General features: G+C 36.2%; 2 protein-coding genes across 4 annotated transcripts in view; both read left to right on the top strand.

Moving 5' to 3' along the window:
- The window catches only part of LOC141449344 (H(+)/Cl(-) exchange transporter 7-like), a 40,057-nt gene extending 29,911 nt beyond the window's left edge, over positions 1 to 10,146 (top strand). The window contains exons 6-7 of one of the 2 annotated variants that reach the window (XM_074118703.1): positions 7,035 to 7,115; positions 8,695 to 10,146. In XM_074118703.1, coding sequence (XP_073974804.1) covers positions 7,035 to 7,115; positions 8,695 to 8,793 — 180 coding nt within the window. In that variant the 3' untranslated portion in view covers positions 8,794 to 10,146. The remainder of the gene's footprint in view (positions 1 to 7,034; positions 7,116 to 8,694) is intronic. The other variant, XM_074118702.1, reaches the window with a different exon arrangement.
- A 3,215-nt stretch (positions 10,147 to 13,361) lies between these two features.
- mwh (multiple wing hairs) overlaps positions 13,362 to 27,593 on the top strand; it is a 307,353-nt gene continuing 293,121 nt past the window's right edge. Inside the window, exons 1-2 of one of the 2 annotated variants that reach the window (XR_012455460.1) lie at positions 13,362 to 13,556; positions 27,527 to 27,583. The gene's annotated coding sequence lies outside the window, so the exon portion shown is untranslated. The remainder of the gene's footprint in view (positions 13,557 to 27,526; positions 27,584 to 27,593) is intronic. The other variant, XR_012455461.1, reaches the window with a different exon arrangement.

Here is a 27,593-nt window from a genome sequence, read left to right as displayed (position 1 = left end):
TTTGAAAGAGTTTTTTTTCTTGCTTAATTTTTAAGTTGATCAAATACCTGTGACCAATCGCCGGTACGGGCGATTAGGGCACGGGGAATCGCGCTCGCTCAGCAGGGGTACAAATAAATTCGTCAGGCTATGAACGCACTGGTTTAATGTTAACCCCAATACACCAATTAGACAACTATTAACAGTCAATATACTACTAACAATCAGTATACTACTAACAATCAATATACTACCAACAATCAATATGCTACTAACATTCAATATACTACTAACATTCGAGCCATACCTAAACAGTGTTCATTCACACTACATTCTGACTACTATCAATTCTACTAGTTATTACAGTTACTATTATTGCTATTATTAGTATTGTTATTTTTTTTTTTTTTTTTTTTTTGCGCATCAACAGCTGAGGTCATTAGCGCCCGGAGCTTTTTCCAGTGCACTGCCGGCCTCCGGACAGTGTTCTCTCGTTACAGACAACACTGTCCATCACCGGACAGTGAGCTGTAAGAAGCTCCTAGGAAGAGAAAATCTAAGGGTCAGCTGCTGGATTCGAACCCGGGACCTCCGCGTGGGAATCCAGCATGCTAACCTCATAGCTAATCCCTTCCTTGTTATTGTTATTATTATTATTTTTTTTTTTTGGCGCTTCAACAGCTGAGGTTATTAGCGCCTATATTATTATTATTATTATTATTATTATTATTATTATTATAACTATCGTCTGTCTGTTGTTAATCTACACCCTAATACCTAGCAACCGTACTGCACTAGCAATAACGACAACTGGCACTTATACTCTTTCTACACTCTAACTGCCTGTGCCGGTGTCTATGCACCACGCGCTCGCTGTTTTCTCTCTCTCACACACCGTGCATTTCTCTTGGCCGCTACCAGCCGTGCCGTCAGCAGTTTAGCCTAACAATTGCATTCTTACTAATAATTCATTTATTATTTACAAATATTTATTCACAAATTAATAAACGCTTTCACAATCCCTTTACACTTACCCCCCGTTAAAGTGGGTTCTACCGCCTTGCGGAGGACCCACCACTCACTTGACACTTCCCAACTCAACACCGGGCTCTCCGGAGCTTCGCGCCTTCACGCTCGGCCGATAGGGAACAAACGGTACCTGCATTCGCTGGTGGGTTGTTTGCAGGATCTCTCTGGTCCACTTCGCCGGTGGGTGCCCTCGTGCCATGGCGGCGCAATTCAGCTAGACTGGCCTGGGCACACTGTAACCACTCGTTCGACTCCTCCCTCCAGCCGCCTCGCGCACAAGGGGCTCGCTTATAGTTTCTCTTATAGTTTCTTGAGACGTAGTGTATGGCAAGACGGTCTATGGCGGAAGAAGACCGGAAATCGTGCTGGGCAGATTAGTGGACTCCTTCCCCAGCAGTACCTGAGGTCCTCCGTTTTCAGGAACACAAAGCCAGTGTGAAGTCAGCCTCAGGTTGTAACAGCAGGTATAGATACTTGTCGCCGGATCCTTCACGGGTATTGGCACTACCCGGTAGTTGTCAAAATATCTTCCTTTGCCTCTGCATTCGCTGATGGGTTGTTTGCAGGATCTCTCTGGTCCACTGCGCCGGTGGGTGCCCTCGTGCCATGGCGGCACAATTCAGCTAATATACATACCAAGGGTATGTCCACCAAGATGTGAATGGCGTCGTGTGTGGAGGCAGCGTGTACTTCAGCGATGTCATAGTAATGGTACTTATCCGCCGGCGAGGTTCCCGTCACGAACACTAGTCCCTCGAGTAATAGCTGACTGACTTTTTGCAGTATCCTACTCAGTTCTCTTGGGGCCGATAGCCCACTTGTTAACTTTCTCCCGGCTAGGGTGCCCTGGTGCTGAGGGCACCCTTGAGCGACTGCCATTCCACCTTCGCCTCCAAAGTATTGATCTCGAGATTCCGGAGGATGGTGGTCATGTTCAGTGTGAGGAAGAGGAGGTGCATGAGGTTAGAGGTGGTTTCCCTTAATTCCCTAATGGCTGAGCGGGTTCCTCCCAGTCAGCAGTTTAGCCTAACAATTGTATTCTTACTATAATTCATTTATTATTTACAAATATTTATTCACAAATTAATAAACGCTTTCACTCTCGACGACGCCTCGGCCAAAGATTGATTCTAACCTCCCTAGGAATGGTGTTAGATTCCTGCTCACTCTCCTGCCCACGTAACAAATAAGGAGACCTTGGGTGTTCTGTTGGATCCCACTCCCCGGATGTCGGATGCCACGATGAATCTCCCTCTGCCAACGTAGATTCGGATCTCTCGGGAGCGTCCTCTTCCCTCTCTTCTACCGTCTCACCTGGTGTGGATGGTGGTAGGACTCTGGGAGGGGTTTCACTCAAGTCTTCCCACAACCCTTGCCCATTATCAGTCTGGGGATTACTACCTGAGGTGGTTGGTTCCTCTGCAACCCTTAGGGGTGAGCTTCTACATTTGCAAAGCTCAAAGCGGTTGGCATGCACCACATATCGCCCCCCTGTACTCAGAGCCAATTCATAGTCGCAGGGAGAAATTTGTGCACTTATCTCATCTGGCCCGGTCTACGGTTTATACAATTTTTTTGCCTAGCCTTGTGGTACGGCCGGCTCAAGTAAATACACTTTTTCACCCAAGTGAAATACCCGGTCCTTCTTCCCCGAGTCATAAAAACGGGCCCTCGGGCTTTAGCCTCAATTTCTTTGACCTGGGCATACACCGCGGAGAGCCTCTCTTTTAATTGCGTCACATAGTTCTCCACCGACACCGCCCGTTGCTGCCAAGTATACGGAAAATCAAACGGCATTCCAAAGTATAACAAATAATGAGGAGTAAACCCTATTGATGAATGCACTGTAGAGCGGTACGCCATCACTACAAAGGGCACCCATCGATCCCAATTCCGGCCGTCCTTTCGAACAAAGTGGAAGAGAGAGTCAATGAGTGTCCGACGCATACGCTCCACTATCCCATTGCTCTGGGGATGGTAGGCGGTGGTCTGCAGTTTCTTTATGTGCAGCAAGTGGCAGACAGCTGTAAACCAATTGGACAGAAAATTTGTACTTCTATCGGTCAGAACCTGACGAGGGGCCCCATGTCTTAAAATAATATTATGAACAAATGCCTGAGCAGTCTCTTCAAGCGTTTGCATTCTCATGGGGATAACCTCCGCATACATTGCGAAATGGTCGACCATAATAAGGAAGTAGCGGTTTCCCCTGCTACTCAGCGGGCACTCCAGTACATAGAGGGAGACCAATTCGAAAGGATATGTGGCCCAGTGGTACTGCTAATCCACTCGGTGTCTTGCATTCGTTACACGATGGGCAGCTCTTGGCGGACAGTTCTACATCTCTAGCCATCTCGGGCCAAACTAAGTTTTCTTTAATGCGCGTTAGCGTCCTCTATATACCGGGATGGCCGGACCAGGGTGTGTCATGTGGGCTTTGATTATGCGAATTCTTTGGTTTAGCTGGAACCATTATTCGCCACTGGTTTTTCTGGGCTTTACCATCTGTCCAGTATAAGAGCCCAGATTCGTGAACGTAGGTTTTCTCCGGACAGGACTTCCTGGTTTGGCTACACCAGCGATCTTTGGATTGCTCTTGCCCAAACTGGTCGCTTCCCGCGTGGCCCACTGCACTTCATTTAACGGCTCTGGCTTGGGAGCTGGAGCGACCCTTCGACTTAACCCGTCAGCGTTAAGGTGTTTAATCCCTGGTCTATGTTCCACGTCATGCCCGAATTCGGACAATCTGAGGGACCAACGTGGAAGGCTCAGCATCCATTTCAAAGAAGCATGGTCTGTGGCAAGTTTGAATTTCCGGAATTGTGTTGTGGCCCAGACCACTGCTAGCAATTCTCTTTCAGTGGTGAAATACTTTTGCTCAGCCGGTGTTAGTTGACGGCTAGCATAAGCCACTGGTCTTTCTTGCCCCTCACACATTTGAGAGAGTACTGCTCCTAGCGCTATCCCCGAAGCGTCCGTCGCTAATATAAAACTATCCCGAAATTTTGGGTATAGTAACACTGATGATGAACAGAGTGCTTTCTTCAAAGACTTAAACGCAGACTGTTCCTCCTTGCCCCAAGTGAATGTCACACCTTTCTTTAGTTATGAGGTAAGTGGTGAGCAAGGTCAGCAAACCCCTTTATAAAGCGGCGGTAATACCCCGCAAGACCCAAGAAACTCTTTACTTCTTTCGCCGAGTTTGGGGAAGGATAAGAGTTGATGGCGACCGATTTGTTAGGATCTGGTTTACGCCTTCCAAAGATACAATATGCCCCAAGTACTGCACCTCTCGCTGTGCGAAAGCACACTTCCCAAGATTTGTTTTCAACCCCGCACGCTCCAAGCGATGTAGTACATTACTTAATCGTCGGCAATGTTCTTCTAGAGTGGGACTGTAGATAATTATATCATCCATGTAAACTAGGCACTCCTCCTCTTTTATTTCAGACAAAAATTGGTCCATTAACCGTTGAAACGTAGCCGGCGCATTAACCAGACCACTACCTTCACACCGATCTCGCTTACACTGCCTTCCCGAGACCTGTTAGGGTTCCTTCCCCTTTTCTCCTGATTGTCCGTCCCATAGGACAATGCTTTCTCCTTACAGCCATTCTCCACCAGTGCTACTGACGGGTTCATTGGTTTAATTATGACCTGACCTCGGCCAGCTTCTACAACCAACCCTAGTTTCCTCATTAAGTCCCAACTCATGAGACCATCCCCGCGAGTGGCTACCGCAGCGATCACAAAGGTGTGGTTCACCCGGCTCCCCTCTACAAGGAACTCCAGCTCCAGTTCACCCCTAATGGGTACCTAACTCCCCGTAACTACTGTTGCTTTAATACGGGTCTACTTGACTACCAATCCAGGAATCGCTTGTTTTAGAATGGAAGCTGTCAACAAGTAATTTCAACCGACGCTTTCCTGTGAACACAGGTATTGTTACATCCTTAGACTTCCCCGTTGCCACACTTGCCACCAGGGCAGGGGCCCTTGGTTTCAATGGGCATTCGACGTCGGGCCATCGGTCGAGCCCTCCGCTTTTGGGTGCGGGTCTTCCCCCTCATAACAAGTCCTGACTTTTGTTAAGGTAGCTCGTCGAGCGCAATCTCGCGCATAGTGTCCAATTTGGCCAGAAACAGAGCTGATAGTTTCCTTTTTTGAGGGAGCAGCCTCACTGCGTTGGTCACCCCACCCAAGGCTTTTCCCCCTTCTCAGATCACATGACTTTGCAAAATGTCCCGGTCTCCCACAACGAAAGCACATGCCCCCTGATCGTTGGGGTTCCATTGTTGTCTTCCCTTCTAGACCGGAACTTCCTTGCACAGCCCATATTTCCCGTGGAGAGTTTGACTTCGCCCTCACTTGCTCAACACGCGAAGCCCGTGCCACCGCTTCATGAAAAGTTTTTGGGGGATCGTTTTGTAGCTTTCGGCTTGGTTCCCCTTTGAGCCCTATTATATAGGCAGCCATAAGAATTCTTTCAAGCTGAGCCCTAGCCCAACCTGCTTCAGCTACTGATGCCGTGATAGGCAATGTTTGTTCCCCGACTTTCCGACACCGATCTGGAAACTGACGCGCATGTTCACCCGACACCTGTTCAAGGGAATTGAGCTCCAACAGCCTTTGCTCAGGCGTGGCCTCCCCCACAAAGCGAGTTCTAATCACATCAACCATGTCCGCAAATGTGCCGTGGGTAGCGATAGTTCCGGTCGACAAACCAATCTGCTGCAGCCCCTTTAAGTTTAAGACGAGATATAATTTTATCCGCCTCTGACCATCCGCCTCTTTCGGCCACTAATGAAAAATTCTGCAAAAATTGATTAATAGGCCTGTTTGATATGTCCCCACTCCAAGGCATGATTAAAGATTGTAGGGAAAGATCTCGCTTAACCCCCCCTTCATTAGAGGACAAGCTTCCTGATACCCTTTGGGAGCTCATCCAGCGCACCTCCTCCTTTAGTGCCTTCACCTCTTCCATAATTCCAGAGTACTATTAATAAGAATTGTGCAATCGGCACGTTACGAGTTTCCGACGATATCCCACTCCTGACACTAATGTAGGCCAGCCGCTACCTCGTACGAACTACACTTCTATAGAGAGCACCTTACTGATGCCGTGATTCAACAGGGCAATTTTATCATTGTGTACTTTTATAACAATGAAGTCAACTACCTTTTTGGAAGAAATTTATTTATTTATGAAGTAGTAAAACTGTCCGGTAGTACAGTTGTATAAGGTTTTTATTTAAATATTTAAGTTGAGAGTAAACACACGCACACACTCACAGAGAGATAGGACAACTAAACTACTTGAACAAAGCTATAATAACAATAAGTCTGAACAAATTTACTTAATAAATTATTTAGTACATGAATAAACATACATACGCCGCATGGGCCGCAGACAAGAAAAGTTGCAGGTCAGTAAGAGGGAAACTTGGCTTTTCTACAAACTCTCAATCCTGGTCTATATTCCAGCAAATGCCAACTCTAACTGACAAAATCCTAAATAAAATCATTTACAAACAAAATCACAGCTGTGGTTAATATACATAGCAACTACTTTCACAGCACAGTTACACCAGTATGAGGTGCCCTTTCCACACACTCGCACGCGGAGGCTGCGATGATATATAGTATACTTAATGATTTTTTGTTTTATTATATTAAGTGTGAAATGACGAAACTCTGAATTAGAAGGATATTAATAAAAAAATTGGCTTATGCTAGCTTAGCTTAAAATAGCTAGGCGTTACGCTTCTTTCAACAGGGCAATTTTATCATTGTGTACTTTTATAACAATGAAGTCAACTACCTTTTTGGAAGAAATTTATTTATTTATGAAGTAGTAAAACTGTCCGGTAGTACAGTTGTATAAGGTTTTTATTTAAATATTTAAGTTGAGAGTAAACCTTGTAAGTGCCCACATCAGATATTTTCTTAATGTCTACAGTAGTATCTAACATATCTAGTTTGTGTAATAATTAAGAGTCGAAATTTAATTTCCGTAATATTTGCAGGAGACGTCATTCTCCACAGTATATTCTTTGATGGCCGGATTGGGAATGAGGCACTTATTGGTTGTGAATCAATCAAATGAGGTAAATATTACGAGTGATTAATTAAGTGATGGCTGTGCATTGAAACCTCAATTTTACTTCAGCAAGTTCACTTTTACATTTAAAATTGTATTATTCGCAGAAGTCGATATTTCCATTAAATACTGATTAAAAAATCACAAACATTGAAAAATCAACTTTCTGAGAAAAGTGGTAATTCCGGTGGTAGGTTTTTCATTTTTCTTCTAACATGATATTCTAACAATACATGTACCCCAAGACTGTTAAGACTTAGGACCGTACAATATATTGAACTCTAAAGGAGAGCTGCCCATTTCAAATAGCTGAAGTAAATTTAATAACATTTTCTTGAAAAAAATTTTAAAATTAATGTTGATCAACAAAAATACCTTAAGTATTGGAAAAATGAGACTTTTTTTAAAAAAAAAGAAGCTAGGAAGAAAGATAATGCGGTTAAATTTTCACTCAACAGCTACATTTGTGAAGAAAAATAACCCCATGCATTCTAACCATAATTCAGTAAACTAAAACTTGGACTAAGTTTGGATTAGATTCCTTGGGGAGTTGAAGTCTATTCCACGCGTTCCATAAACACTCTTGTGCACCTTTAAGTTGGAGCACCACTCCAGTTCTGTTTTTTTGAGCCTCTGTATAATGGTTGAGTTATCAGTATAGGGAAGAAGTTTTTGCTTCCCTAAAGTGCAGACCTTTCAGTCATACATGCCTTTCAAACTACTAGGACATACTCAATATGTGTAAGGCTGAAACTTTCTGACAAACCTAACAGTGCTAACGTTGATAGGTCAAAGCATCACGTGGTCGAAGATCGTCTGGATGACCGCTTCGTTTAGGAGTAATGCCGTTGGGTAATGGACTGGTGAACTTAGGCAAGAGAAATAATGGACTAATAAAGAAAAATATGACTAATAATTAAGCTTTTCGCTTGTTATTGGTGTACGATTTCCTCCAATTACTACGACTATTTGTGCGTCTACGCTTTGTTGGGCACACTACTCTGGCATTATGCATTACCGCAACTTTTTAGGCCCTCTGAGGGTCTAAATTGACCTTAAAATCTAAACATCAATTCAAAGTAATGTATGAAGTTATCAACTATTAAATATTATTACGTAAACAAAATTCCTAATGAAGAGAATTGGTTGATCGAATGAATAGGCTTTTATTTTCAAAGGAAACAAGTAGTTTATTATAAAGCAATCCTCTTTGTAGAACAATTAGATTTCCAGAAATGTAATTAATGAGGTAAAGAAATGTTGTGTGAGTGTTCTGGTCAGAATTTTATCCTGAAAAATTATCTAAACGCCGGTGAAACTTCATTTTCTTTTGCCTTTGGTTATTCTGACAAACAAAAAAGAATATCAACTGAAACTCTTGATAAGAAGTACATAATAATTGAAAGAAATGTTACTTAGACAGTTGTATGAGATCATCAGAATGAGCAACTCGACACGATGTCATGAAATTTGTCTATTAGAAGTTTTTTAATTTCAGTTGACTATTGGCTAAGTTATATGATCTCAAAAACCATAAACAAACCGAATAGTCCTTGTGCATTGTAATCTATTATTTTACTGCATAGGTTGTAGGCGTAGTAAGAAGAAAAGACATTGCTGTACACAAATCTGAAATTACCTGTTGCTCTGTTGCAACTAAAGTGGTTCCATTAATTGATGAGTGAAGACAAAACACCATGTGATAGATGAGACTTAAGCCTTAATAAAATAAATAGATTGTCTAAAAATAATATACTATTTATTTAAAATAAATTAAAAATGATTCGAAAGCACAAGGTGGGGGCTAAAGAAGTAAGCTGTAAGAAGTAAACTGATTTAAGGTTTATTAATTTATGATATGTGTCAATTTTAGCTAATGTATTGTCTTCGGTATAGTGGCTATTGCTCATCAGTTTCTTGCACTCATTCTTTCTGAATTCGCTTAGTATTTAGCTAATTTTTTGTTTGTTTTTGGGTATTTCCTCATACTCCTCTTTGGGTATTTCCTTTAGTTTTGCCTCTATGAGGTGTGGTTATTAAATAACAAGACTGATGCTGCTACAGAAGAACTATGCATGTGCCAAATCCTAACGACCAACAGCTGTGCAGCATAAAGCCTTCTCTTTCGATTGCAGCGTCTCACGTGTTTGTAGAGAAATCTGTCTGACCGGAACCGTCGTTTGTGTAAGAGGTGTTAGTTTCGTTTTGCCGAAAACATGATACTACACATGTAGTAGAGCAACGAATTGTCGTGAAATTTCACAATTAAATTTGATAAAACCGCTACTGAAACTTATCTTTTATTAAAATAAGTTTATGGCGATGAATATTAATCACTTGCGCGAGTTTTTGAGTAGTTCAAGCGTTTCCGAAATCACCGAGAAGACGTCGGAGATGATGACCGCCCAGGTCGCCCTTCCACATCCAAAACGGATGAAAAGATCGATTATAATTAATCAGCATTAGTTACTACCGTGAGGTGCTTGCTTAACTTCGTGAAAGAGTAAGGAAAAACGGCCCGTTTTGTGAAAGAACAAGTCACGGGTTCTCCATCAAGACAACGCGCCGGCTCACGCTGCATTGTCTGTCAAGACGTTTCTAGCCGAGTACAACATCCCAGTTTTGGGCCATCCGCCTTACTCGCCTGATCTGGCCCCATGTGACTTTTATCTGTTCCCCAAAGTCAAATCTGTATTAAAAGGAACACGATTTCAGTCCGTTGTAGCTGTGAAAGAAAAAGCTGCACGCGTCATGCAGGAGCTCACAGAAAAAGACTTCCTGCACGGTTTCGAACAATGGTAAATTCGCATGGAGCGTTGTAGGGACAGGGGAGGGGTGATAATAACTAAATATGTTTAAATTTAAAATAAAATGTTTTACAGCAATAGTCTCGTTATTTAATAGCCACACCTTGTATTGTCAAGAATCTCACTGTTTACTAATTCGCTTCTATTTCTTAAGTGCTTTGTATGTAATTAATAATGTAGTTCAAATATATTTGTGTTTATAATTCCATTAAAAATACTGGAATATGATCATATTAAATAATTCGAACGGATTAATTTTTCACCCATTTTTAATACTATTACTTACTAATACTTTCAAAGGAAACAAGTACAATATTATAAAGTAATATTCTTTGTAGAACAAATAGGTTTCAAGAAATGAAATTACGGTTTAATTATCTTTGCTAAATTCTTTGCAATTTTCAAAATGATAATAATAATATTAATATTTATTTTGCAAAGATTTTTTACAAACATGTACATATACATAGCAATGGCGTCAGCCGTCTGCTAGTGTTCCTACGGGAACTTTTAATACATTATTTTGAAATTATTTTTTCAAAAGAAAAAAAAAATATTTTTTTAAATCATTTATTTAGTTAAAATCAACGCATTGCGTTATAAGCAACAAGGGTAACAATAAGCAACATTCACACATAGAGGGGAGAAGATACCCAGCGGTAACTCTCCAATAACATTCTAAATTCTACTGATTCTCTTCATCAGAGAGGAGATCGCGAGGCCACTGTCTTTTAAGACGTCTGAAAGTGTTGCCTGGAAATGTTCTGGAGATAGTTGTTATATAAGTGGATTGTGGTGTGTTTGAATATTAAGATGGAATTTTCTGTAACGTGTTTTTGCAACTTGGGTGACGAAAGGAAAGTTCAAGGTTTGATTGGTGACGTAGAAAGGAGCGTTTACTAAAAGAGCAAAGAATTTTAGACTTCAAGGACTGGATCCTTTGCAGATTTGAGCATTTGGTTGAATCCCACAGTTCGATGCCATAAGCCCAACTGGCTTTAATATACTTACATATACAAGTCTTTTGTTGTCCAGAGTGAGTTTTGATCCGTTGTCGAGTAGTCTTTTCAGTTGTCGGAAGCGTCTGTTGAGTTCTGTTAACTTAAGTCGAGTATGAGGGTTCCATGTAAGTCTTCTGACATGGTAAAGCCCAAGGTAGCGAGCTACGTTGACTACTGGTAAATAGATAAATAAATAAATAAAAATAAATCCGATATAAGAATGAAGAGACATCAAAAAAATAATTAACACTAGAAAAAATGAATAAAGCGTAATGCAACCAATAAATAAGTGCAGGAGAAAGCAGTTATAAAAGAAAAAATTAAATAAAAAGGAAAGTTAACAAGAGTTAATAATCCAATATCTAGCCTTCCAGGTAAGGCGGAATATTTGTTCAAAGCGCGAGGATGTTAGTCTGATAAAAATGTAATTATTTCGGCACTGGAGAAAACGCATTTATTCGAATAAAGTAAGCGAAATACTTCCAAAAGTGAGCATTCTACTTGGATATGTCACAAAACTGGGTTGTTATCCCACAACATTGACAAGTTGACATTGAAGCCAAGGTCAGAAATTTAGGAATAAGACACTCAGCTTGAGTGACCATCTCAGTTCAATAAAATTGAGATCATGTAATGCGGCCATAACTTGGTCTTTGTATTCACTTATCAAAACCCTGCAGTAAAAGGAATCGATCTGAGGCAATCGCCTAACTCAAAATTTTTCGACACGAGTTTGACAAATCTTAGACAAAAAAGGACAAGAATAAGTAAGTTCGAGTCAAGGTGAGCCAGTGATTGAATGAATAAGCTCTTTTCTTAATCATCTCTTTTCATCTCTGAAGAAAAAGAATCTTCAGGCAATACATGAGTTAGAGATGAAGTGTGAAACACTAAAGTGGTTCTACATCTGATTTTATTGCCAACATGTAATTAGGACAGGATGATGGTAAGGGGAATAATTTCCTGATGAACAATCTCTGAGATTTTTCCTACATTCTTTCGACTGAAATCCCAATTTTTTAAATATTCCTAGATATTTATTCTACTTGAGTATCAGCGATCCCATTAGATTTTGGTTAATATGAAATTATGACACATAAATCAATTTTATGTAAGCCTAATAGTAACTGAAATTCAATCCATCGTCCGATTTCATTTTTTCGGGTATTCCTGAAGTATAAAGTAATTAGTTTGTTAGCTACTTCTATTTCTCGCCTTGTTTTAATGTTAAATACTTAGCAAATTTGGAAACAAATCTATTTTTACCGTTAAGAATTTATTTCAGTCTATTGTTATGATGTCCAGGTGAATGATCTCCAGAAGTTGAGTGGATAAAATTAGGCTTAAATGGTATCGTGTCATATTATGTTGTAGTGTAAGTTAGAAAGGGAACTGTAAGGAACCAGCAACAAAATTTGGGTAAATAGGTTGCTAAACGATATTTACGTTTATGCTGAGTATGTCAGGTAAGGTTATTATAGATCTAATCCGATGGTTTCGTATAATAATCAGCTAGATATGACCCAGGGGTCATATCAGAATAGATTTGTTTGATAAATAAATTGAGAAAACGCCGGTTGCAAAGATATAATTAAAGTAAGTTAAAAAAATACAATAAAATAATATACACAAAAAAAACTGAATAACCGAACTATCCTAAACAGAGAAAATTTACAAGTTTAGAATGTTGAACGAAATGAGGAATCAAATTAAGAGAGTCTCCAAAAATATTAAGATCAATATCAGTATTAATTACGTAGCCAGTATTAAATTTGAATGATGCGAGTCCATCCATATTATTAACAAAAGATGTTACATAAATTAAAATAATTGTGTGATTAACAAAACTTAAAGATATTAAGGAGGTAGAAAAAGACAGTTCCTAAGACCCCTGAAGTATTCTTAAAAAGAAGTCCACCTAATAGAGTGGAAGCTGAACAAAGGGTTACTTGGAGGTCTTGAAGGAAGAATTATTAATGAACAGTAAAGAACTGGAGATAATAAGTTGATAGAACAATTATGTAAACTGTTCAAAGCTGTCTAAATACTGAAATTATCCCAGAAAAATGGCTTAAAAGAAATGTAATTTTGCTATTTAAAAACGGGGAAAGAAAATTCTATAAATTTCCAGTCTTAATAGCAAATTATTTATGGCAATAACTATTAATTTCGAAAAGATGTTCAATCGAAAACTAGAGGAAATACTCGAAACTTAAAGCTCTTTAGGAATATTTTCATTCATATTTTTGGAAAAGGAAGACTTATTTAAATTTGAAATCGAGGAACAAAAGATATAGAAGAACAGGACTAACGTGAAATCAGCAAAATTCTTCAAAGAATTGTGTGGACCCCGAACTTTAATAAACAATAATAAATAATAACAAGGAATTTTGTATTTACTGCCTAATGGCATTAAATAAATTGTAATTGCTCCAATATTCCTCACAACCATATGATGGAATTAACTCAATATGTGTAAACAAGAAATTTATTTATTAAAGCTCGTTAACAAATAGGTATTTTTCCACTTTTGTTTTTATAAAGTTTTCTAAAATGTCAGGATATTCGTGTATTTGCCCGATTCCAGTTCCCCCAATTTCACCATGTTTTAAAAGATATGAAACACACAGATCAAGAGAGGTAAGTTGGTAGCATATTTTACTGTTACATATTCATTATCTCCTTAACAAAAACTTACAGTTTAAAATGTTAAGTATAATGGTTGATTAAACGCCAAAAGGTACACAAATCTTTTTGTTCCTTTTGGATAGGTTTTCCTTTTTGTCTATTTTGCAAAGTTACATATCTGCTTTACAGATTTTTTTAAATTTGGAATGAGCAATTCTATCATTATAACCTGATAAGGTGTTAAGTCGGAACCGTAACTACCACTGGAGAGATCTTTTTAAATAATTATTATAGTTGCGGTCCCCCAAACCATGCTCAATAACAATTTTTTTGAAAAAGCGTTTTGAATAACATAGGAAGGTATTTATTTGTACGTAAATAGCAAAATTAAACTGCGATTTCAGTACTTCCTTTTAAGAGGAGTAAGAAAAATAAACTGCGATTGCAGTACTTCCAGAGCAAAGAGGCAAAGATTTTTTAATCGAACGACAATTCATTGATGTAAATCGGTTCACTCATTGATAATTTTAACGATTGTAGTACGTCCTCTTAGTAGATGTAGGAGCATGATAGCACTTCACAGCCACGTAGAGGAGCTTTTACCACTTATTCGGGCTGAATTTTATCAAAATCGGAATAAGCGTTATAGAAATATTGGTAATAATAGTTTTAGAAAGGGCCTTACTTGGGTGGGGCAAACTCCCCTCCTTATGAGGCACAGCGGCTGTGCCACAGCCTCGAGACTTTTAAAGTGCAAATCTGTACAAAATTTCGATTCGAATGACACTTCATTCATGAAAATCGGTTCACGTGTCGATAATTTGAAACGATTGCTATACTTTCCCTTAATAAGTGTAAGAGCTGATCGCCGCTTTAATGTTACGTAGGGGAGCCCTAACTCTATCATCCTACCAATTTTTTTCAAAATCGGGCCAAGATTTACAGAGTAATTAGTAATAATAATTTTGGAGGGGGCCTTACATTAAGGGGTCTAACTCCTCTCCCATTCGAGGTACAGCGTCGAGACTCCCATAAGGCACATCTACATAAAATTCCGAATCGAATGACATCTCATTCATGAAAATCGGTTCGCGCGTTTAGGCGCTACGCAGTTTACAAAAAAGGTAACAACAACAACAACAATTTTTGAAAATGCCGTTTTTGCTCATTTTCGGCAACTTTTTTCTCGAAATCTATTAAATCTGGGTGGTTGCAAAAAAATTACAGTTATAAAGGAGGATTTGCCCTACATTATAAAGAAAATTTGGGAATTTTATCTTTTATAGAAAAAGAGAAAAAAATTGTCAAAGTTGGGTGTTTTTCAACGTTACACTTTTTCGTGCAGTTTTTGATGATCAACCCTTATACAACTGTCCTACCAGACAGTTTTAATGTGTCTGACAAAAAATCAGAATTTAAAATGTGTAACATAAAACGCTAAAATCTCACTCTTGCGATCAGTGGCGGACCGTGGTATTACACAAGAAGAACGGCTCAAAGAAAGATAGTAAATGTTGAAGGAAAACGGCAGTTTTTGATGATCAACCCTTATACAACTGTCCTACCAGACAGTTTTAATGTGTCTGACAAAAAATCAGAATTTAAAATGTGTAACATAAAACGCTAAAATCTCACTCTTGCGATCAGTGGCGGACCGTGGTATTACACAAGAAGAACGGCTCAAAGAAAGATAGTAAATGTTGAAGGAAAACGGCCTCGTTATTTTGTTGTACCCTCCTGTTAAGGATGCAACCACATTATCCAAAAATTTGGTACAATATGCTCCTTTTATTTGATTGACTTTAACCGAATATAAAGGCCAATTGGATTAACCAGGGAAAGAAATTTTATATTCTTCCAATAAATAGATATATTTAACTCTCAGAATTCAGCAACATAAAAATGAAATTGTTAAAGCACATGTCGCAAAAAGAAAAGAAGAAGACGTTAAAAGGGATAGGGCATCCTCTTGTAACGAACATTTTTCCTAATTCTTATATTTTTCAGATCATTTTAAACTTCTGTACTTTGAATTAACCTTTGAATTAAGGCAGGGTAGAGCTCCAAACTTATAAAAACTAATATTAGCCCTTTATTATGGCAACAGATTGCTAAGAGGGTTGAGGCAATCTCTAATTAATATTTTGTGGGAATGTCGGGAATTTTAGGAGAATGTCCTCAACATACTTCACATCGCTCAATAACGCTGTGTACTTGTAAATCATAAACATTTTTAAATCCGAGGCTATAAACTTAGCTAATAATTTTTCTAGTATATTTTATTGTACCATTCCAACTAATAATCCTAACATTTCTTTTAACTACAATGACAATAGTTTTCGCATTTTTATTATTTTTACAAAAAAAAGTAAGAAAAAGGATATTAGCTTTCAATAACCTGTTGTATTATATTTTTTATTTACCCTCTTATTGTTAAATTGCTGTGGTAGTGTTTGAATGTAAAACGGTATAAGTTCCTTATTTTCATTTATTTGCATTAAAACTGTCTGGTAGAGCTCCCCTACATGTTACGTAGCGTCGTTCTGCTCTTACACCTGATAAGGGGAAGTTGGTAATCGTTTCAAATTATCGTTGCGTGAACCGATTTTCATGAAAGAAGTGACATTCAAATTCGGAATAATTTTACATTTTAGGAATCTCGAAGCTGTGCCTCATAAGGAGAGGAGTTTGCCCCACGCAAGTAAGGCCCTTTCTAAAAATATTACCAATATTTCTATAACGCTTAGTCCGATTTTGATAAAATTTAGTGATTAAAGCTCCTCTTCAAGAGTGTAAAGTGCCATCATGCTCTTACACCTACTAAGAGGAAGTACTGTAATCGTTAAAATTATCAACGCGTGAACCGATTTACGTCAATGAATTGTCATTCAATTCAAAATCTTTGCTTCTTTGCCTTTTAGGGAGTACTGTAATCGCAGTTTATTTTTCTTATTCCTCTTTAAAACGAAGTACTGAAATCGCAGTTTAATCTTGCTATTTACGTACAAATACCTTCCAATGTTAACTGAAACGTTTACCGAAGAAAACTGTTTTTGTGGATTCTAAGTATTACGGTTCCGACTTAACACCATATCAGGTTAAAATGAAAGTATTGCATATTCCAAATGTTAAGAAAATCTGTAAAGCAGATATATAACTTTGCAGAATAGACAAAAATGAAAATCTATCCAAAGGTACAAAAATCTCCTTAATAAAACTTACAGTTTAAAAAGTTAAGTATAAGGGTCCTTAAACGCCAAAAGGTACACAAATCAGCAAGTACCCATCACTTCATTAATGCCTCATTGATATCATTTAAGTAATTTTACTTCATTAATGATCATTAATATTTTTTAGAATTTATCAGATGTAACAGACCCTTATGCTGGCTATTTTCATCTACAAAACACTTGTTCAAGTGGCACAACATTAACTTATTGATTGTATTATCTAGAGGGTGCTGACGACAACTCGCACAACCTGAATGTTAGGTTACAGCCTGGGAAGGTTCAGCGTCACTTAGAGTGTTTACGTTACAGAGTGTTTTCACATTGCTTAACGACGGTGACATATAAACTAGTATTTTTTACAGACTAATAAAATCTTTTTCAAAAACCGTCTTACATCTACATATTTATCTACAGGGTGTTTCAGGGTTAAGTGTCCTAACTGAAAATATGAATTTAGGACCTCAAAACAAGAAAAACATTTTCTATGAAGGTATGCCCGTTAACGCTTTGTTTATGAGATATTCACGTCTAAAGATTTTAGAACGATTGATATATTGATTGTATAACTGCAAAAATGATCTTGTGTCTCTAACTGCACATACCAATATTGACATTTTACGGAACAATACCATCTGAAATTTGCACTGTGTACTTTCTAAATAGTAACTCTTTCTCAATAACATTGATCAGTTCGACGCTTTTACAGAGTTTGCATCATTATGCATTGATTGTAACAGTGAATATGCCGATATGGTGTTTGTGTATGGTTTTTGCAATGCTGCCCGTCGTGAATATTCCGTGCGATTTCCGAATAAAAGACTATCTTTTGGTCCACATTTCAACGTTCTAGAGTAACTGGCATATTTGCTTTAATGCCACGTGCTAATGGAGCTCTTGCCCTTTAATGAAATGAAAGGAGTGCGACACTATTACAATTTTTTGATGATAATCCGTCCGCCAGTTTACGAAGAGCTGCGTCTGAATTACATATTACGCCAACTCTCTAAGGAGAGTAAGGAGAACTCTCTTTGCAGGTGGACGTCACCCATAGCATTATCAACGGTACCTCAAGAATTTTGTCAAAGAAATTTTTACGGTTAGTATTTAAATCAAGTTGATCTTAGGCCAAAATTTTCGCGTCATATTCTCTGGATGGATGAAGCTGCTCTCACAAGAAATGTTGAACGAAAAAACTTATCATCTCTGGATGCTCGAAAATCCAATTCGTGAGCACCATTTTCAGCGTGAGTTTCAGTGATATTAGACAATATTTTAATTGTTCCGCATTTCTAACCACCTAGGCTTAATGAAGACACATTTCTGCAGTTTCTTAGTAATGATTATTACATTTTGATTGAAGTTGTTCCGCCTCAACTCAGAAGGAACTCATGATTTCAATTAGATGGTTGTCCAGCACATTACGGCAGAGGTCCACGACAGTGGCTAAATCAACATTATCCCAATCGATGGATTGGCCGAGCAAGACCGACGGCTTAGCCTGCTTGCTCTGCAGTTCTGACACCAATGGATTTTTTTTGCTTGGGGTGCCATTAAAGGAAAAGTCTATGAAATGCCGGTCAATGATCTTCATTCTTTAAGAAGAAGAGTAATCGAATCAATAACAGCAATCCAGTGCCGTTCGGTTATTCTGCTGTGGAAGAAAGATACCGATTCCTCATTTTCTTTATTATTTATTTATTTACTTTTAATTGACATTATTTTCTGTTAATAAAGTAGTTGGAAGAGACACCATTAATTTTTTTTTATTATAACCTACTTAATAATAGTTCATAAAATGGAAATCTTTAGACGTGAATATTAAAACTGTCCGGTAGGACAGTTGTATAAGGGTTGACCATCAAAAACTGCACGAAAAAGCGTAACGTTGAAAAACACCCAACTTTGACAATTTTTTTCTCTTTTTCTATAAAAGATAAAATTCCCAAATTTTCTTTAAATCTTACTCCAAACCCTCCTTTATAACTGTAATTTTTTTGCAACCACCCAGATCTAATAGGTTTCGAGAAAAAAGTTGCCGAAAATGAGCAAAAACGGCTTTTTCAAAAAATGTTCTTGTTGTTGTTGTTGTTGTTCTTGTTGTTACCTTTTTTGTAAACAACGTAGCGCCTAAACGCGTGAACCGATTTTCATGAATGAGGTGTCATTCGATTCAGTATTTTATGTAGATGTGCCTTTTGGGGGTCCCGACGCTGTACATCGAATGGGAGAGGAGTTAGCCCCCTTTATGTAAGGCCCCCTCCAAAATTATTATTACTAATTACTCTGTAAATCTTGGCCCGATTTTGATAAAATTTGGTAGGATGATAGGGTTAGGGCTCCCCTACGTAACATTAAAGCGGCGATCAGCTCTTACACTTGTTAAGGGGAAGTATAGCAATCGTTTCAAATTATCGACACGTGAACCGATTTTTATGAATGAAGTGTCATTCGAATCGAAATTTTATACAGATTTGCACTTTAAAAGTCTCGGCACCGTGCCTCATAAGGAGGGGAGTTTGCCCCACCCAAATAAGGCTCTTTCTAAAACTATTATTACCAATATTTCTATAACGCTTAGTCCGATTTTGATAAAATTCAGCTCGAATAAGTGGTTAAAGCTCCTCTACGTTGCTGATTCTCTTGCTCCTACTAAGAGGAAGTACTACAATCGTTTAAATTATCAATGAGTGAACCGATTTAAATCAATGAATTGTTCGATTAAAAAATCTTTGCCTCTTTGCCTTTTAGGGAGAAGTACTGGAATCCTAGTTTATTTTTCTTACTCCTCTTAAAAGAAAGTACTGAAATCGCAGTTTAATTTTGCTATTTACGTACAAATACCTTCCTATGTTATTCAAAACGCTTTCTCAAAAAAATTGTTATTGAGGATGGTTTGGGAGCCGCAACTACAATCATTTTTTAAAAAGATCTCTCCAGTGGTAGTTAACACCTTATCAGGTTATAATGATAGAATTGCTTATTCCAAATTTTAAAAAAATCTGTAAAGCAGATATGTAACTTTGTAAAATAGACAAAAAGGAAAATCTATCCAAAAGGTACAAAAATCTCCTTAACAAAAACTTACAGTTTAAAATGTTAAGTATAAGGGTTGATTAAACGCCAAAAGGTACACAAATCAGCGAGTACCCAACATTTCATTAATACTTCATTAATATTTAAGTAATTCTACTGCATTAATTTTCATTAATAAGTTATTTTTTAGAATTTATTAGATATCACAGACCCTTATGCTGGCCACTTCATTTATATTATTTTTTTGTTATAATTATGATAAATCACATATACGTACATGCGTGATAAAGTAAAGATAAAGTTAGAGTAGGCTACTGTCTTGAATTCGTCTTACCGAAATATTCGTGAGCACAATTAACACACAGTTAATAACAAGCAGATTATTAAACAATAATTATTCATTTCTCTATTGTAATTTAATTTAGTCCCCCTAATTTTACTTATAGTAAAATACTGGAATAATTAGCTGTCCTAAATATATGCATTTCTTATTTACTTTATATTACATATATACAACATTGTGGGAAGAACACCTAGATGGAGAATGTAATTGAAGAATACTATATTATTTGCGATAAAGCCAGATAATTATTACCTATTATTATAAACGTTTGACTACTTCATACAATAACAATTACTTTAATCGAAGAATGAACTTAAACCGACGATTTTTATTTAAGAAATAAAAATAAATAAATAAAATAAACAAAATCATTGATGTAAGTTGGTGTAAGCATTTTTTTAAACAAGGTTTTGAATTTTTTAGCCTCATATTTTTATTTTATTTTTTATAACGTTTTTCTTTTTAACCTGTAACTAATAGTTTGATTATTATAAATAACTAGATATTACAGTCAATCTACAGTGCTACTTGAACATATATTTTGTAGACGAAAATGGCCAGCATAAGGGTCTGTGATATCTAATAAATTCTAAAAAATAACTTATTAATGAAAATTAATGCAGTAGAATTACTTAAATATTAATGAAGTATTAATGAAATGTTGGGTACTCGCTGATTTGTGTACCTTTTGGCGTTTAATCAACCCTTATACTTAACATTTTAAACTGTAAGTTTTTGTTAAGGAGTCTCATATACAAAGCGCTAAAGGGCATTCCTCCAGAGGAAATTTTTTTCTTGTTTTGAGGTCCTAAATTCATATTTTCATTTAGGACACTTAACCCTGAAACACCCTGTATAATAATCAAATTATTAATCTCAGGTTAAAAATAAAAACGTTATAAAAAATATTTAAAAAAAATTATGAGGTTAAAAAATCCAAAAACTTTTTTAAAAAATGTTTACATCAATGATTTTATTTTATTTATTTTTATTTTTAAATAAAAATTAAGTCAGTTTAAGTTCATTCACCGATTACATTGATTGTTACTTTACTTTATGTAGCAGTCAAGCATTAAGAATGCGTAATAATTAACTCCTTAACAAAAACTTACAGTTTAAAAGTATAAGGGTTGATTAAACGCCAAAAGGTACAAAAATCAGCAAGTACCCAACATTTCATTAATACTTCATTGATATTATTTTAAGTAATTTTACTGCATTAATTTTCATTAATATTTTTTAGACTTTATTAGATGTCACAGACCCTTATGCTGGCCATTTTCATATATTTATTTATTTTTATTAAAACTGTCCGGTAGGACAGTTGTATAAGGGTTGATCGTCAAAAACTGCACGAAAAAGCGTAACGCTGAAAAACACCCAACTTTGACAATTTTTTTCTCTTTTTCTATAAAAGATAAAATTCTCAAATTTCCTTTAAAATAAAGGGCAAACCCTCCTTTATAACTGTAATTTTTTTGCAACAACTCATTAAAACTGTCCTGTAGGACAGTTGTATAAAGGTTGATCGTCAAAAACTGCACGAAAAAGCGTAACGCTGAAAAACACCCAACTTTGACAATTTTTTTCTCTTTTTCTATAAAAGATAAAATTCCCAAATTTTCTTTAAAATATAGGGCAAATCCTCCTTTATGACTGTAATTTTTTTGCAACAAGCTAGATTTGATAGATATTGAGAAAAAAGATGCTCAAAATGAGCAAAAACGGCATTTTCAAAAAATGTTCTTGTTCTTGTTCTTCTTGTTGTTGTTGTTACCTTTTTTGTAAACAACGTAGCGCCTAAACGCGTGAACCGATTTTCATGAATGAGATGTCATTCGATTCGGAATTTTATGTAGATGTGCCTTTTGGGGGTCGCGACGCTGTACATGGAATGGGAGAGGAGTTAGCCCCTTTTATGTAAGGCCCCCTCCAAAATTATTATCATTAATTACTCTGTAAATCTTAGCCCGATTTTGATAAAATTTGGTAGGATGACAGGGTTTGGGCTCCCCTACCTAACATTAAAGCGACGATCTGCTCTTACACTTGTTAAGGGGAAGTATAGCAATCGTTTCAAATTATCGAAACGTAAACCGATTTTCATGAATAAAGTGTCATTCGAATCGAAATTTTGTACAGATTTGCACTTTAAAAGTCTCGACGCTGTGCCTCATAAGGAGGGGAGTTTGCCCCACCCAAGTAAGGCCCTTTCTAAAACTATTATTACCAATATTTCTATAACGGTTAGTCCGATTTTGATAAAATTTAGTAAGAAGAAGTGGTTAAAGCTCCTCTACGTGGCTGTGAAGTGCTATCATGCTCTTGCACCTACTAAGAGGAAGTATTGCAATCGTTAAAATTTTCAATGAGTGAACCGATTTTCATCAATGAATTGTAGTTCGATTCAAAATCTTTGCCTCTTTGCCTTTTAGGGAGAAGTACTGTAATCGCAGTTTATTTTTCTTACTCCTCTTAAAGGGAAGTACTGAAATCGCAGTTTAATTTTGCTATTTACGTACAAATTACCTTCCTATTTTATTCAAAACGCTTTCTCAAAAAAATTGTTATTGAGGATGGTTTGGGGACCGCAAATATAATCATTCTTTAAAAAGATCTGTCCAGTGGTAGTAACTCCGACTTAACACCTTTTCAGGTTATAATGATAAAATTAAATTTATTATTCCCAATTTTAATAAAATCTGAAAAGCAGATATGTAACTTTGCAAAACATACAAAAAAGAAAATCTATCCAAAAGGTACAAAAATCTCTTTAACAAAAACTTACAGTTTAAAATGTTAAGTATAAGGGTTGATTAAACGCCAAAAGGTACACAAATCAGCTAGTACCCAACATTTCATTGATATTATTTTAAGTAATTTTACTACATTAATTTTCATTAATATTTTTTTGAATTTATTAGATGTTTCACAGACCCTTATGCTGGCCATTTTAATCTACAAAATATTTGTTCAAGTAGAACACCATTTAACTTAGAATGACTGTAATAAGATAAATAAGATATGCATATTTTTATGACAGCTAACATAATTATTCCAGTATTTTACTATAAGTAAAATTATTACTTTTTTTTCGAAACCTGTTAGATCTGGGTTGTTGCAAAAAAAAATACAGTTATAAAGGAGGGTTTGCCCTATAATTTAAAGAAAATTTGGGAATTTTATCTTTTACAGAAAAAGAGAAAAAAATTGACAAAGTTGGGTGTTTTTCAACGTTACGCTTTTTCGTGCAGTTTTTGACGATCAACCCTTATACAACTGTCCTACCGGACAGTTTTAATCTGGCTTTTTAATAAATAATATAGTTTTCTTCAATTACATTAAAACTGTCCGGTAGGACAGTTGTATAAGGGTTGATCGTCAAAAACTGCACGAAAAAGCGTAACGTTGAAAAACACCTAACTTTGACAATTTTTTCTCTTTTTCTATAAAAGATAAAATTCCCCAATTTTCTTTATAATAAAGGGCAAACCCTCCTTTATAACTGTAATTTTTTTGCAACAACCCAGATCTGATAGGTTTCGAGAAAAAAGTTGCTAAAAATGAGCAAAAACGACTTTTTCAAAAAATGTTTTTGTTTTTCTTGTTCTAGTTCTTCTTCTTCTTGTTACCTTTTTTGTAAACAACGTAGCGCCTAAACGCGCGAACCGATTTTCAAGAATGAGGTATCTTTCGATTCGGAATTTTATGTAGATGTGCCTTTTGGGGGTCTCGACGCTGTACATCGAATGGGAGAGGAGATAGCCCCCTTTATGTAAGGCACTCTCCAAAATTATAATTACTAATTACTCTGTAAATCTTGGCCCGATTTTGATAAAATTTGGTAGGATGATAGGGTTAGGGCTCCCCTACGTAACATTAAAGCGGCGATCAGCTCTTACACTTGTTAAGGGGAAGTATAGCGATCGTTGCAAATTATCGACACGTGAACCGATTTTCATGAATGAAGTGTCATTCGAATTGAAATTTTGTACAGATTTGCACTTTAAAAGTCTCGACGCTTTGCCTCATAAGGAGGGGAGTTTGCCCCACCCAAATAAGGCCCTTTCTAAAACTATTATTACTAATATTTCTATAACGCTTAGTCCGATTTTGGTAGAATTTAGCATGAAGAAGTGATTAAAGCTCCTCTACGTGGCTGTGAAGTGCCATCATGCTCCTACATCTACTAAGAGGAAGTACTACAATCGTTAAAATTATCAATGAGTGAACCGATTTACATCAATGAATTGTCGTTCGATACAAAATCTTTTCCTTCTAGGGAGAAGTACTGTAATTGTAGTTTATTTTTCTTGCTCCTCTTAAAAGGAAGTACTGAAATCGCAGTTTAATTGTGCTATTTACGTACAAATACCTTCCTATTTTGTTCAAAACGCTTTCTCAAAAAAATTGTTTTTGAGGATGTTTTTGGGACCGCAACTATAATCATTCTTTAAAAAGATCTCTCCAGTGGTAGTTACGGTTCCGACTTAACACGTATCAGGTTATAATGATAGTATTGCTTATTCCAAATTTTAAAAAAATCTGTAAAGCAGATATGTAACTTTGCAAAATAGACCAAAAGGAAAATCTATCCAAAAGGTACAAAAATCTCCTTAACAAAAACTTACAGTTTAAAATGTTTAATATAATGGTTGATTAAACGCCAAAAGGTACAAAAATCACAAGTACCCAACATTTCATTAATACTTCATTAATAGTTAAGTAATTCTACTGCATTAATTTTCATTAATAGGTTATTTTTTAAAATTTATTAGATGTCACAGACTCTTTTGCCGGCCACTTCATTTATAATATTTTTTTGTTATAATTATGATAAGTCACATATATATGTACATGCATGTTAAAGTAGAAAAAGACAAAGTTAGAGTAGGCTACTGTCTTGAATTCGTCTTACCGAAATATTCGTGAGTACAAATAACACACAGTTATAACAAGTAGATTATTCAACAAAAATTATTCGTTTCTCAATTGTAATTTAATTTAGTTCCCCTAACTTTACTTATAGTAAAATACTGGAATAATTAGCTGTCCTAAAAATATGCATATCTTATTTATTTTATATTACATATATACAACATTGTGGGATGAATACCTAGATTGAGAATGTAAATGAAGAAAACTATATTATTTGCGGTAAAGCCAGATAATTATTACCTATTGTAATAAACGTTTGACTACTTCATAATATAACAATTACTTTAATCGAAGAATGAACCTAAACCGACGATTTTTATTTAAAAATAAAAATAAATAAAGAAAATAAAGAAAATCATTGATGTATGTTGGTGTAAGTTTTTCTATAAAAAAAAGTTTTGAATTTTTTAGCCTCATAATTTTTTTATATTTTTTATAACGTTTTTCTTTTTAACCTGTAATTATTTTTTTTTTTTTTTTTTTTTTGGCGCATCAACAGCTGAGGTTATTAGCGCCCGGAGCTTTTTCCAGTGCACTGCCGGCCTCCGGACAGTGTTCTCTCGTTACAGACAACACTATCCATCACCGGACAGTGAGCTGTAAGAAGCTCCTAGAAAGAGAAAATCTAAGGGTCAGCTGCTGGACTCGAACCCGGGACCTCCGCGTGGGAGTCCAGCATGCTAACCTCATAGCTAATCCCTTCCCTTGTAATTAATAGTTTGATTATTGAAAATAACTAGATATTACAGTCAATCTACAGTGCTACTTGAACATATATTTTGTAGACGAAAATGGCCAGCATAAGGGTCTGTGACATCTAATAAATTTTAAAAAATAACTTATTAATGAAAATTAATGCAGTAGAATTACTAAATATTAATGAAGTATTAATGAAATGTTGGGTACTCGCTGATTTGTGTACCTTTTGGCGTTTAATCAACCCTTATACTTAACATTTTAAACTGTAAGTTTTTGTTAAGGAGTTCTTAATCTAGGCGATCTTCCCACAATGTTATATATTTGGAATATAAAGTAGATAAGATATGAATATTTTTAGGACAGCTAATTAATAAAGTATTTTACTATAAATAAAATTAAAGGGACTACTTAAAAATTGAGAAAAGAATAATTATCTTTGAATAATTGATTTTTTATCAACTGTGTGGTTTTTTGTGCTCACGAATACTTCTGTAAGACGAATTCAAGATCCTATTTTTTTTTTTTTTCAACTCCGTGATTAAGATTTTAAAAGTAATCAACTCTAAATTAGTCTTTTTCTACATTACCGTGCATGTATATGTGATTACTCAGAATGAAGGTCATAATTAAAATAAATCTAAAGAATAATTTGGAATAGAGAGAAAATAAAGTATCTGTTTATTTATGAAGATGTAAGATGTATCTTCATTTTATCATTATTATAACAAAACATTATTATGAATGAACCGACCAGCATAAGGGTCTGCTACGTCTGATAAATTCTAAAAAATATGAATGTCATTAATGCATTAAAATTACTTAAATGATATCAATGAAGTTGTTCGATCCTCGAAGGGAGGTGCGCCTCCCCGGCCTAGAATTTATCTTTTGGAGCATCATTGCCCAGTTGGTAGCACTGAGAAGAGAACGGAGAGGGGGCTCCAGCTTGTGCCTGGGAGCTCGAACCTGTTGCCCTTGGTCATCTCAAGAGATTAGGGGGTGCCTACTGATTATGTCTGTGTGTCCGCCATTGCCAGGTTATTAGCGTCGGTCTGAATTAGCTGGAACTGTTTTCGCCAAGAACTGGACAACCCTTTAGCCGTCCGGTCGAACGATATACTTTTGTTGTCTTGTGATAAATAAATTTGTGAGTGTTATAATTAGTCTTATTAAGTCAGAAGCCTGTCAGTATAATTAAGTCAGAAAACCTGTCAGTCTAATTAAGTCAGAAGACCTGTCGTCTAATTGTCAGAAAACCTTTAAGTCTAATTAATTCAGTTTTATGAATTTGGATCATGATCCGTTTTGTATATAGGTTTAACATTGTAAATATACCAAATGTATTTGTTATTGTTAAGTGAAGGTATTCTGAGTGTCGGTGGCGTCCTCTCCCTTCCCTTTCCTATAGTTTTATTTCATTTGATATTTGACTTCCTTTAGTCAAAGATTTTTCAGAAGTATTAATGAAATGGTGGGTTCTTGCTGATTTGTGTACCTTTTGTCGTTTAATCAACCCTTATACTTAACTTTTTAAACTGTAAGTTTTGTTATGGTCTATTAAAAACGTATGATTTATAACAGACGAACACTTGCAAAACAGAATTTCTTTAATCCATAAACTTCTGTTAAGTTTCTTAACATACATTTGTTCAATCCTGAGAAGGAATGTGGACGGTTTAGGAATAGAGATCATTTTACTTTGATATAAATAATCGATAAATCTTTAAACTTTTTGGCAGAGCAAACTTATCGTTCGAGAAAACAACTATTATGCAAAAGTAGTGTCTACATTTGAGGTAGGTAAAG

The sequence above is a fragment of the Rhodnius prolixus genome, unplaced genomic scaffold, assembly GCF_049639745.1.
Source record: "Rhodnius prolixus isolate KJV_2025 unplaced genomic scaffold, Rpr scaffold_2, whole genome shotgun sequence".
Classification (NCBI taxonomy): domain Eukaryota; kingdom Metazoa; phylum Arthropoda; class Insecta; order Hemiptera; family Reduviidae; genus Rhodnius; species Rhodnius prolixus.
This window is presented reverse-complemented; position numbering and strand designations above follow the sequence as displayed.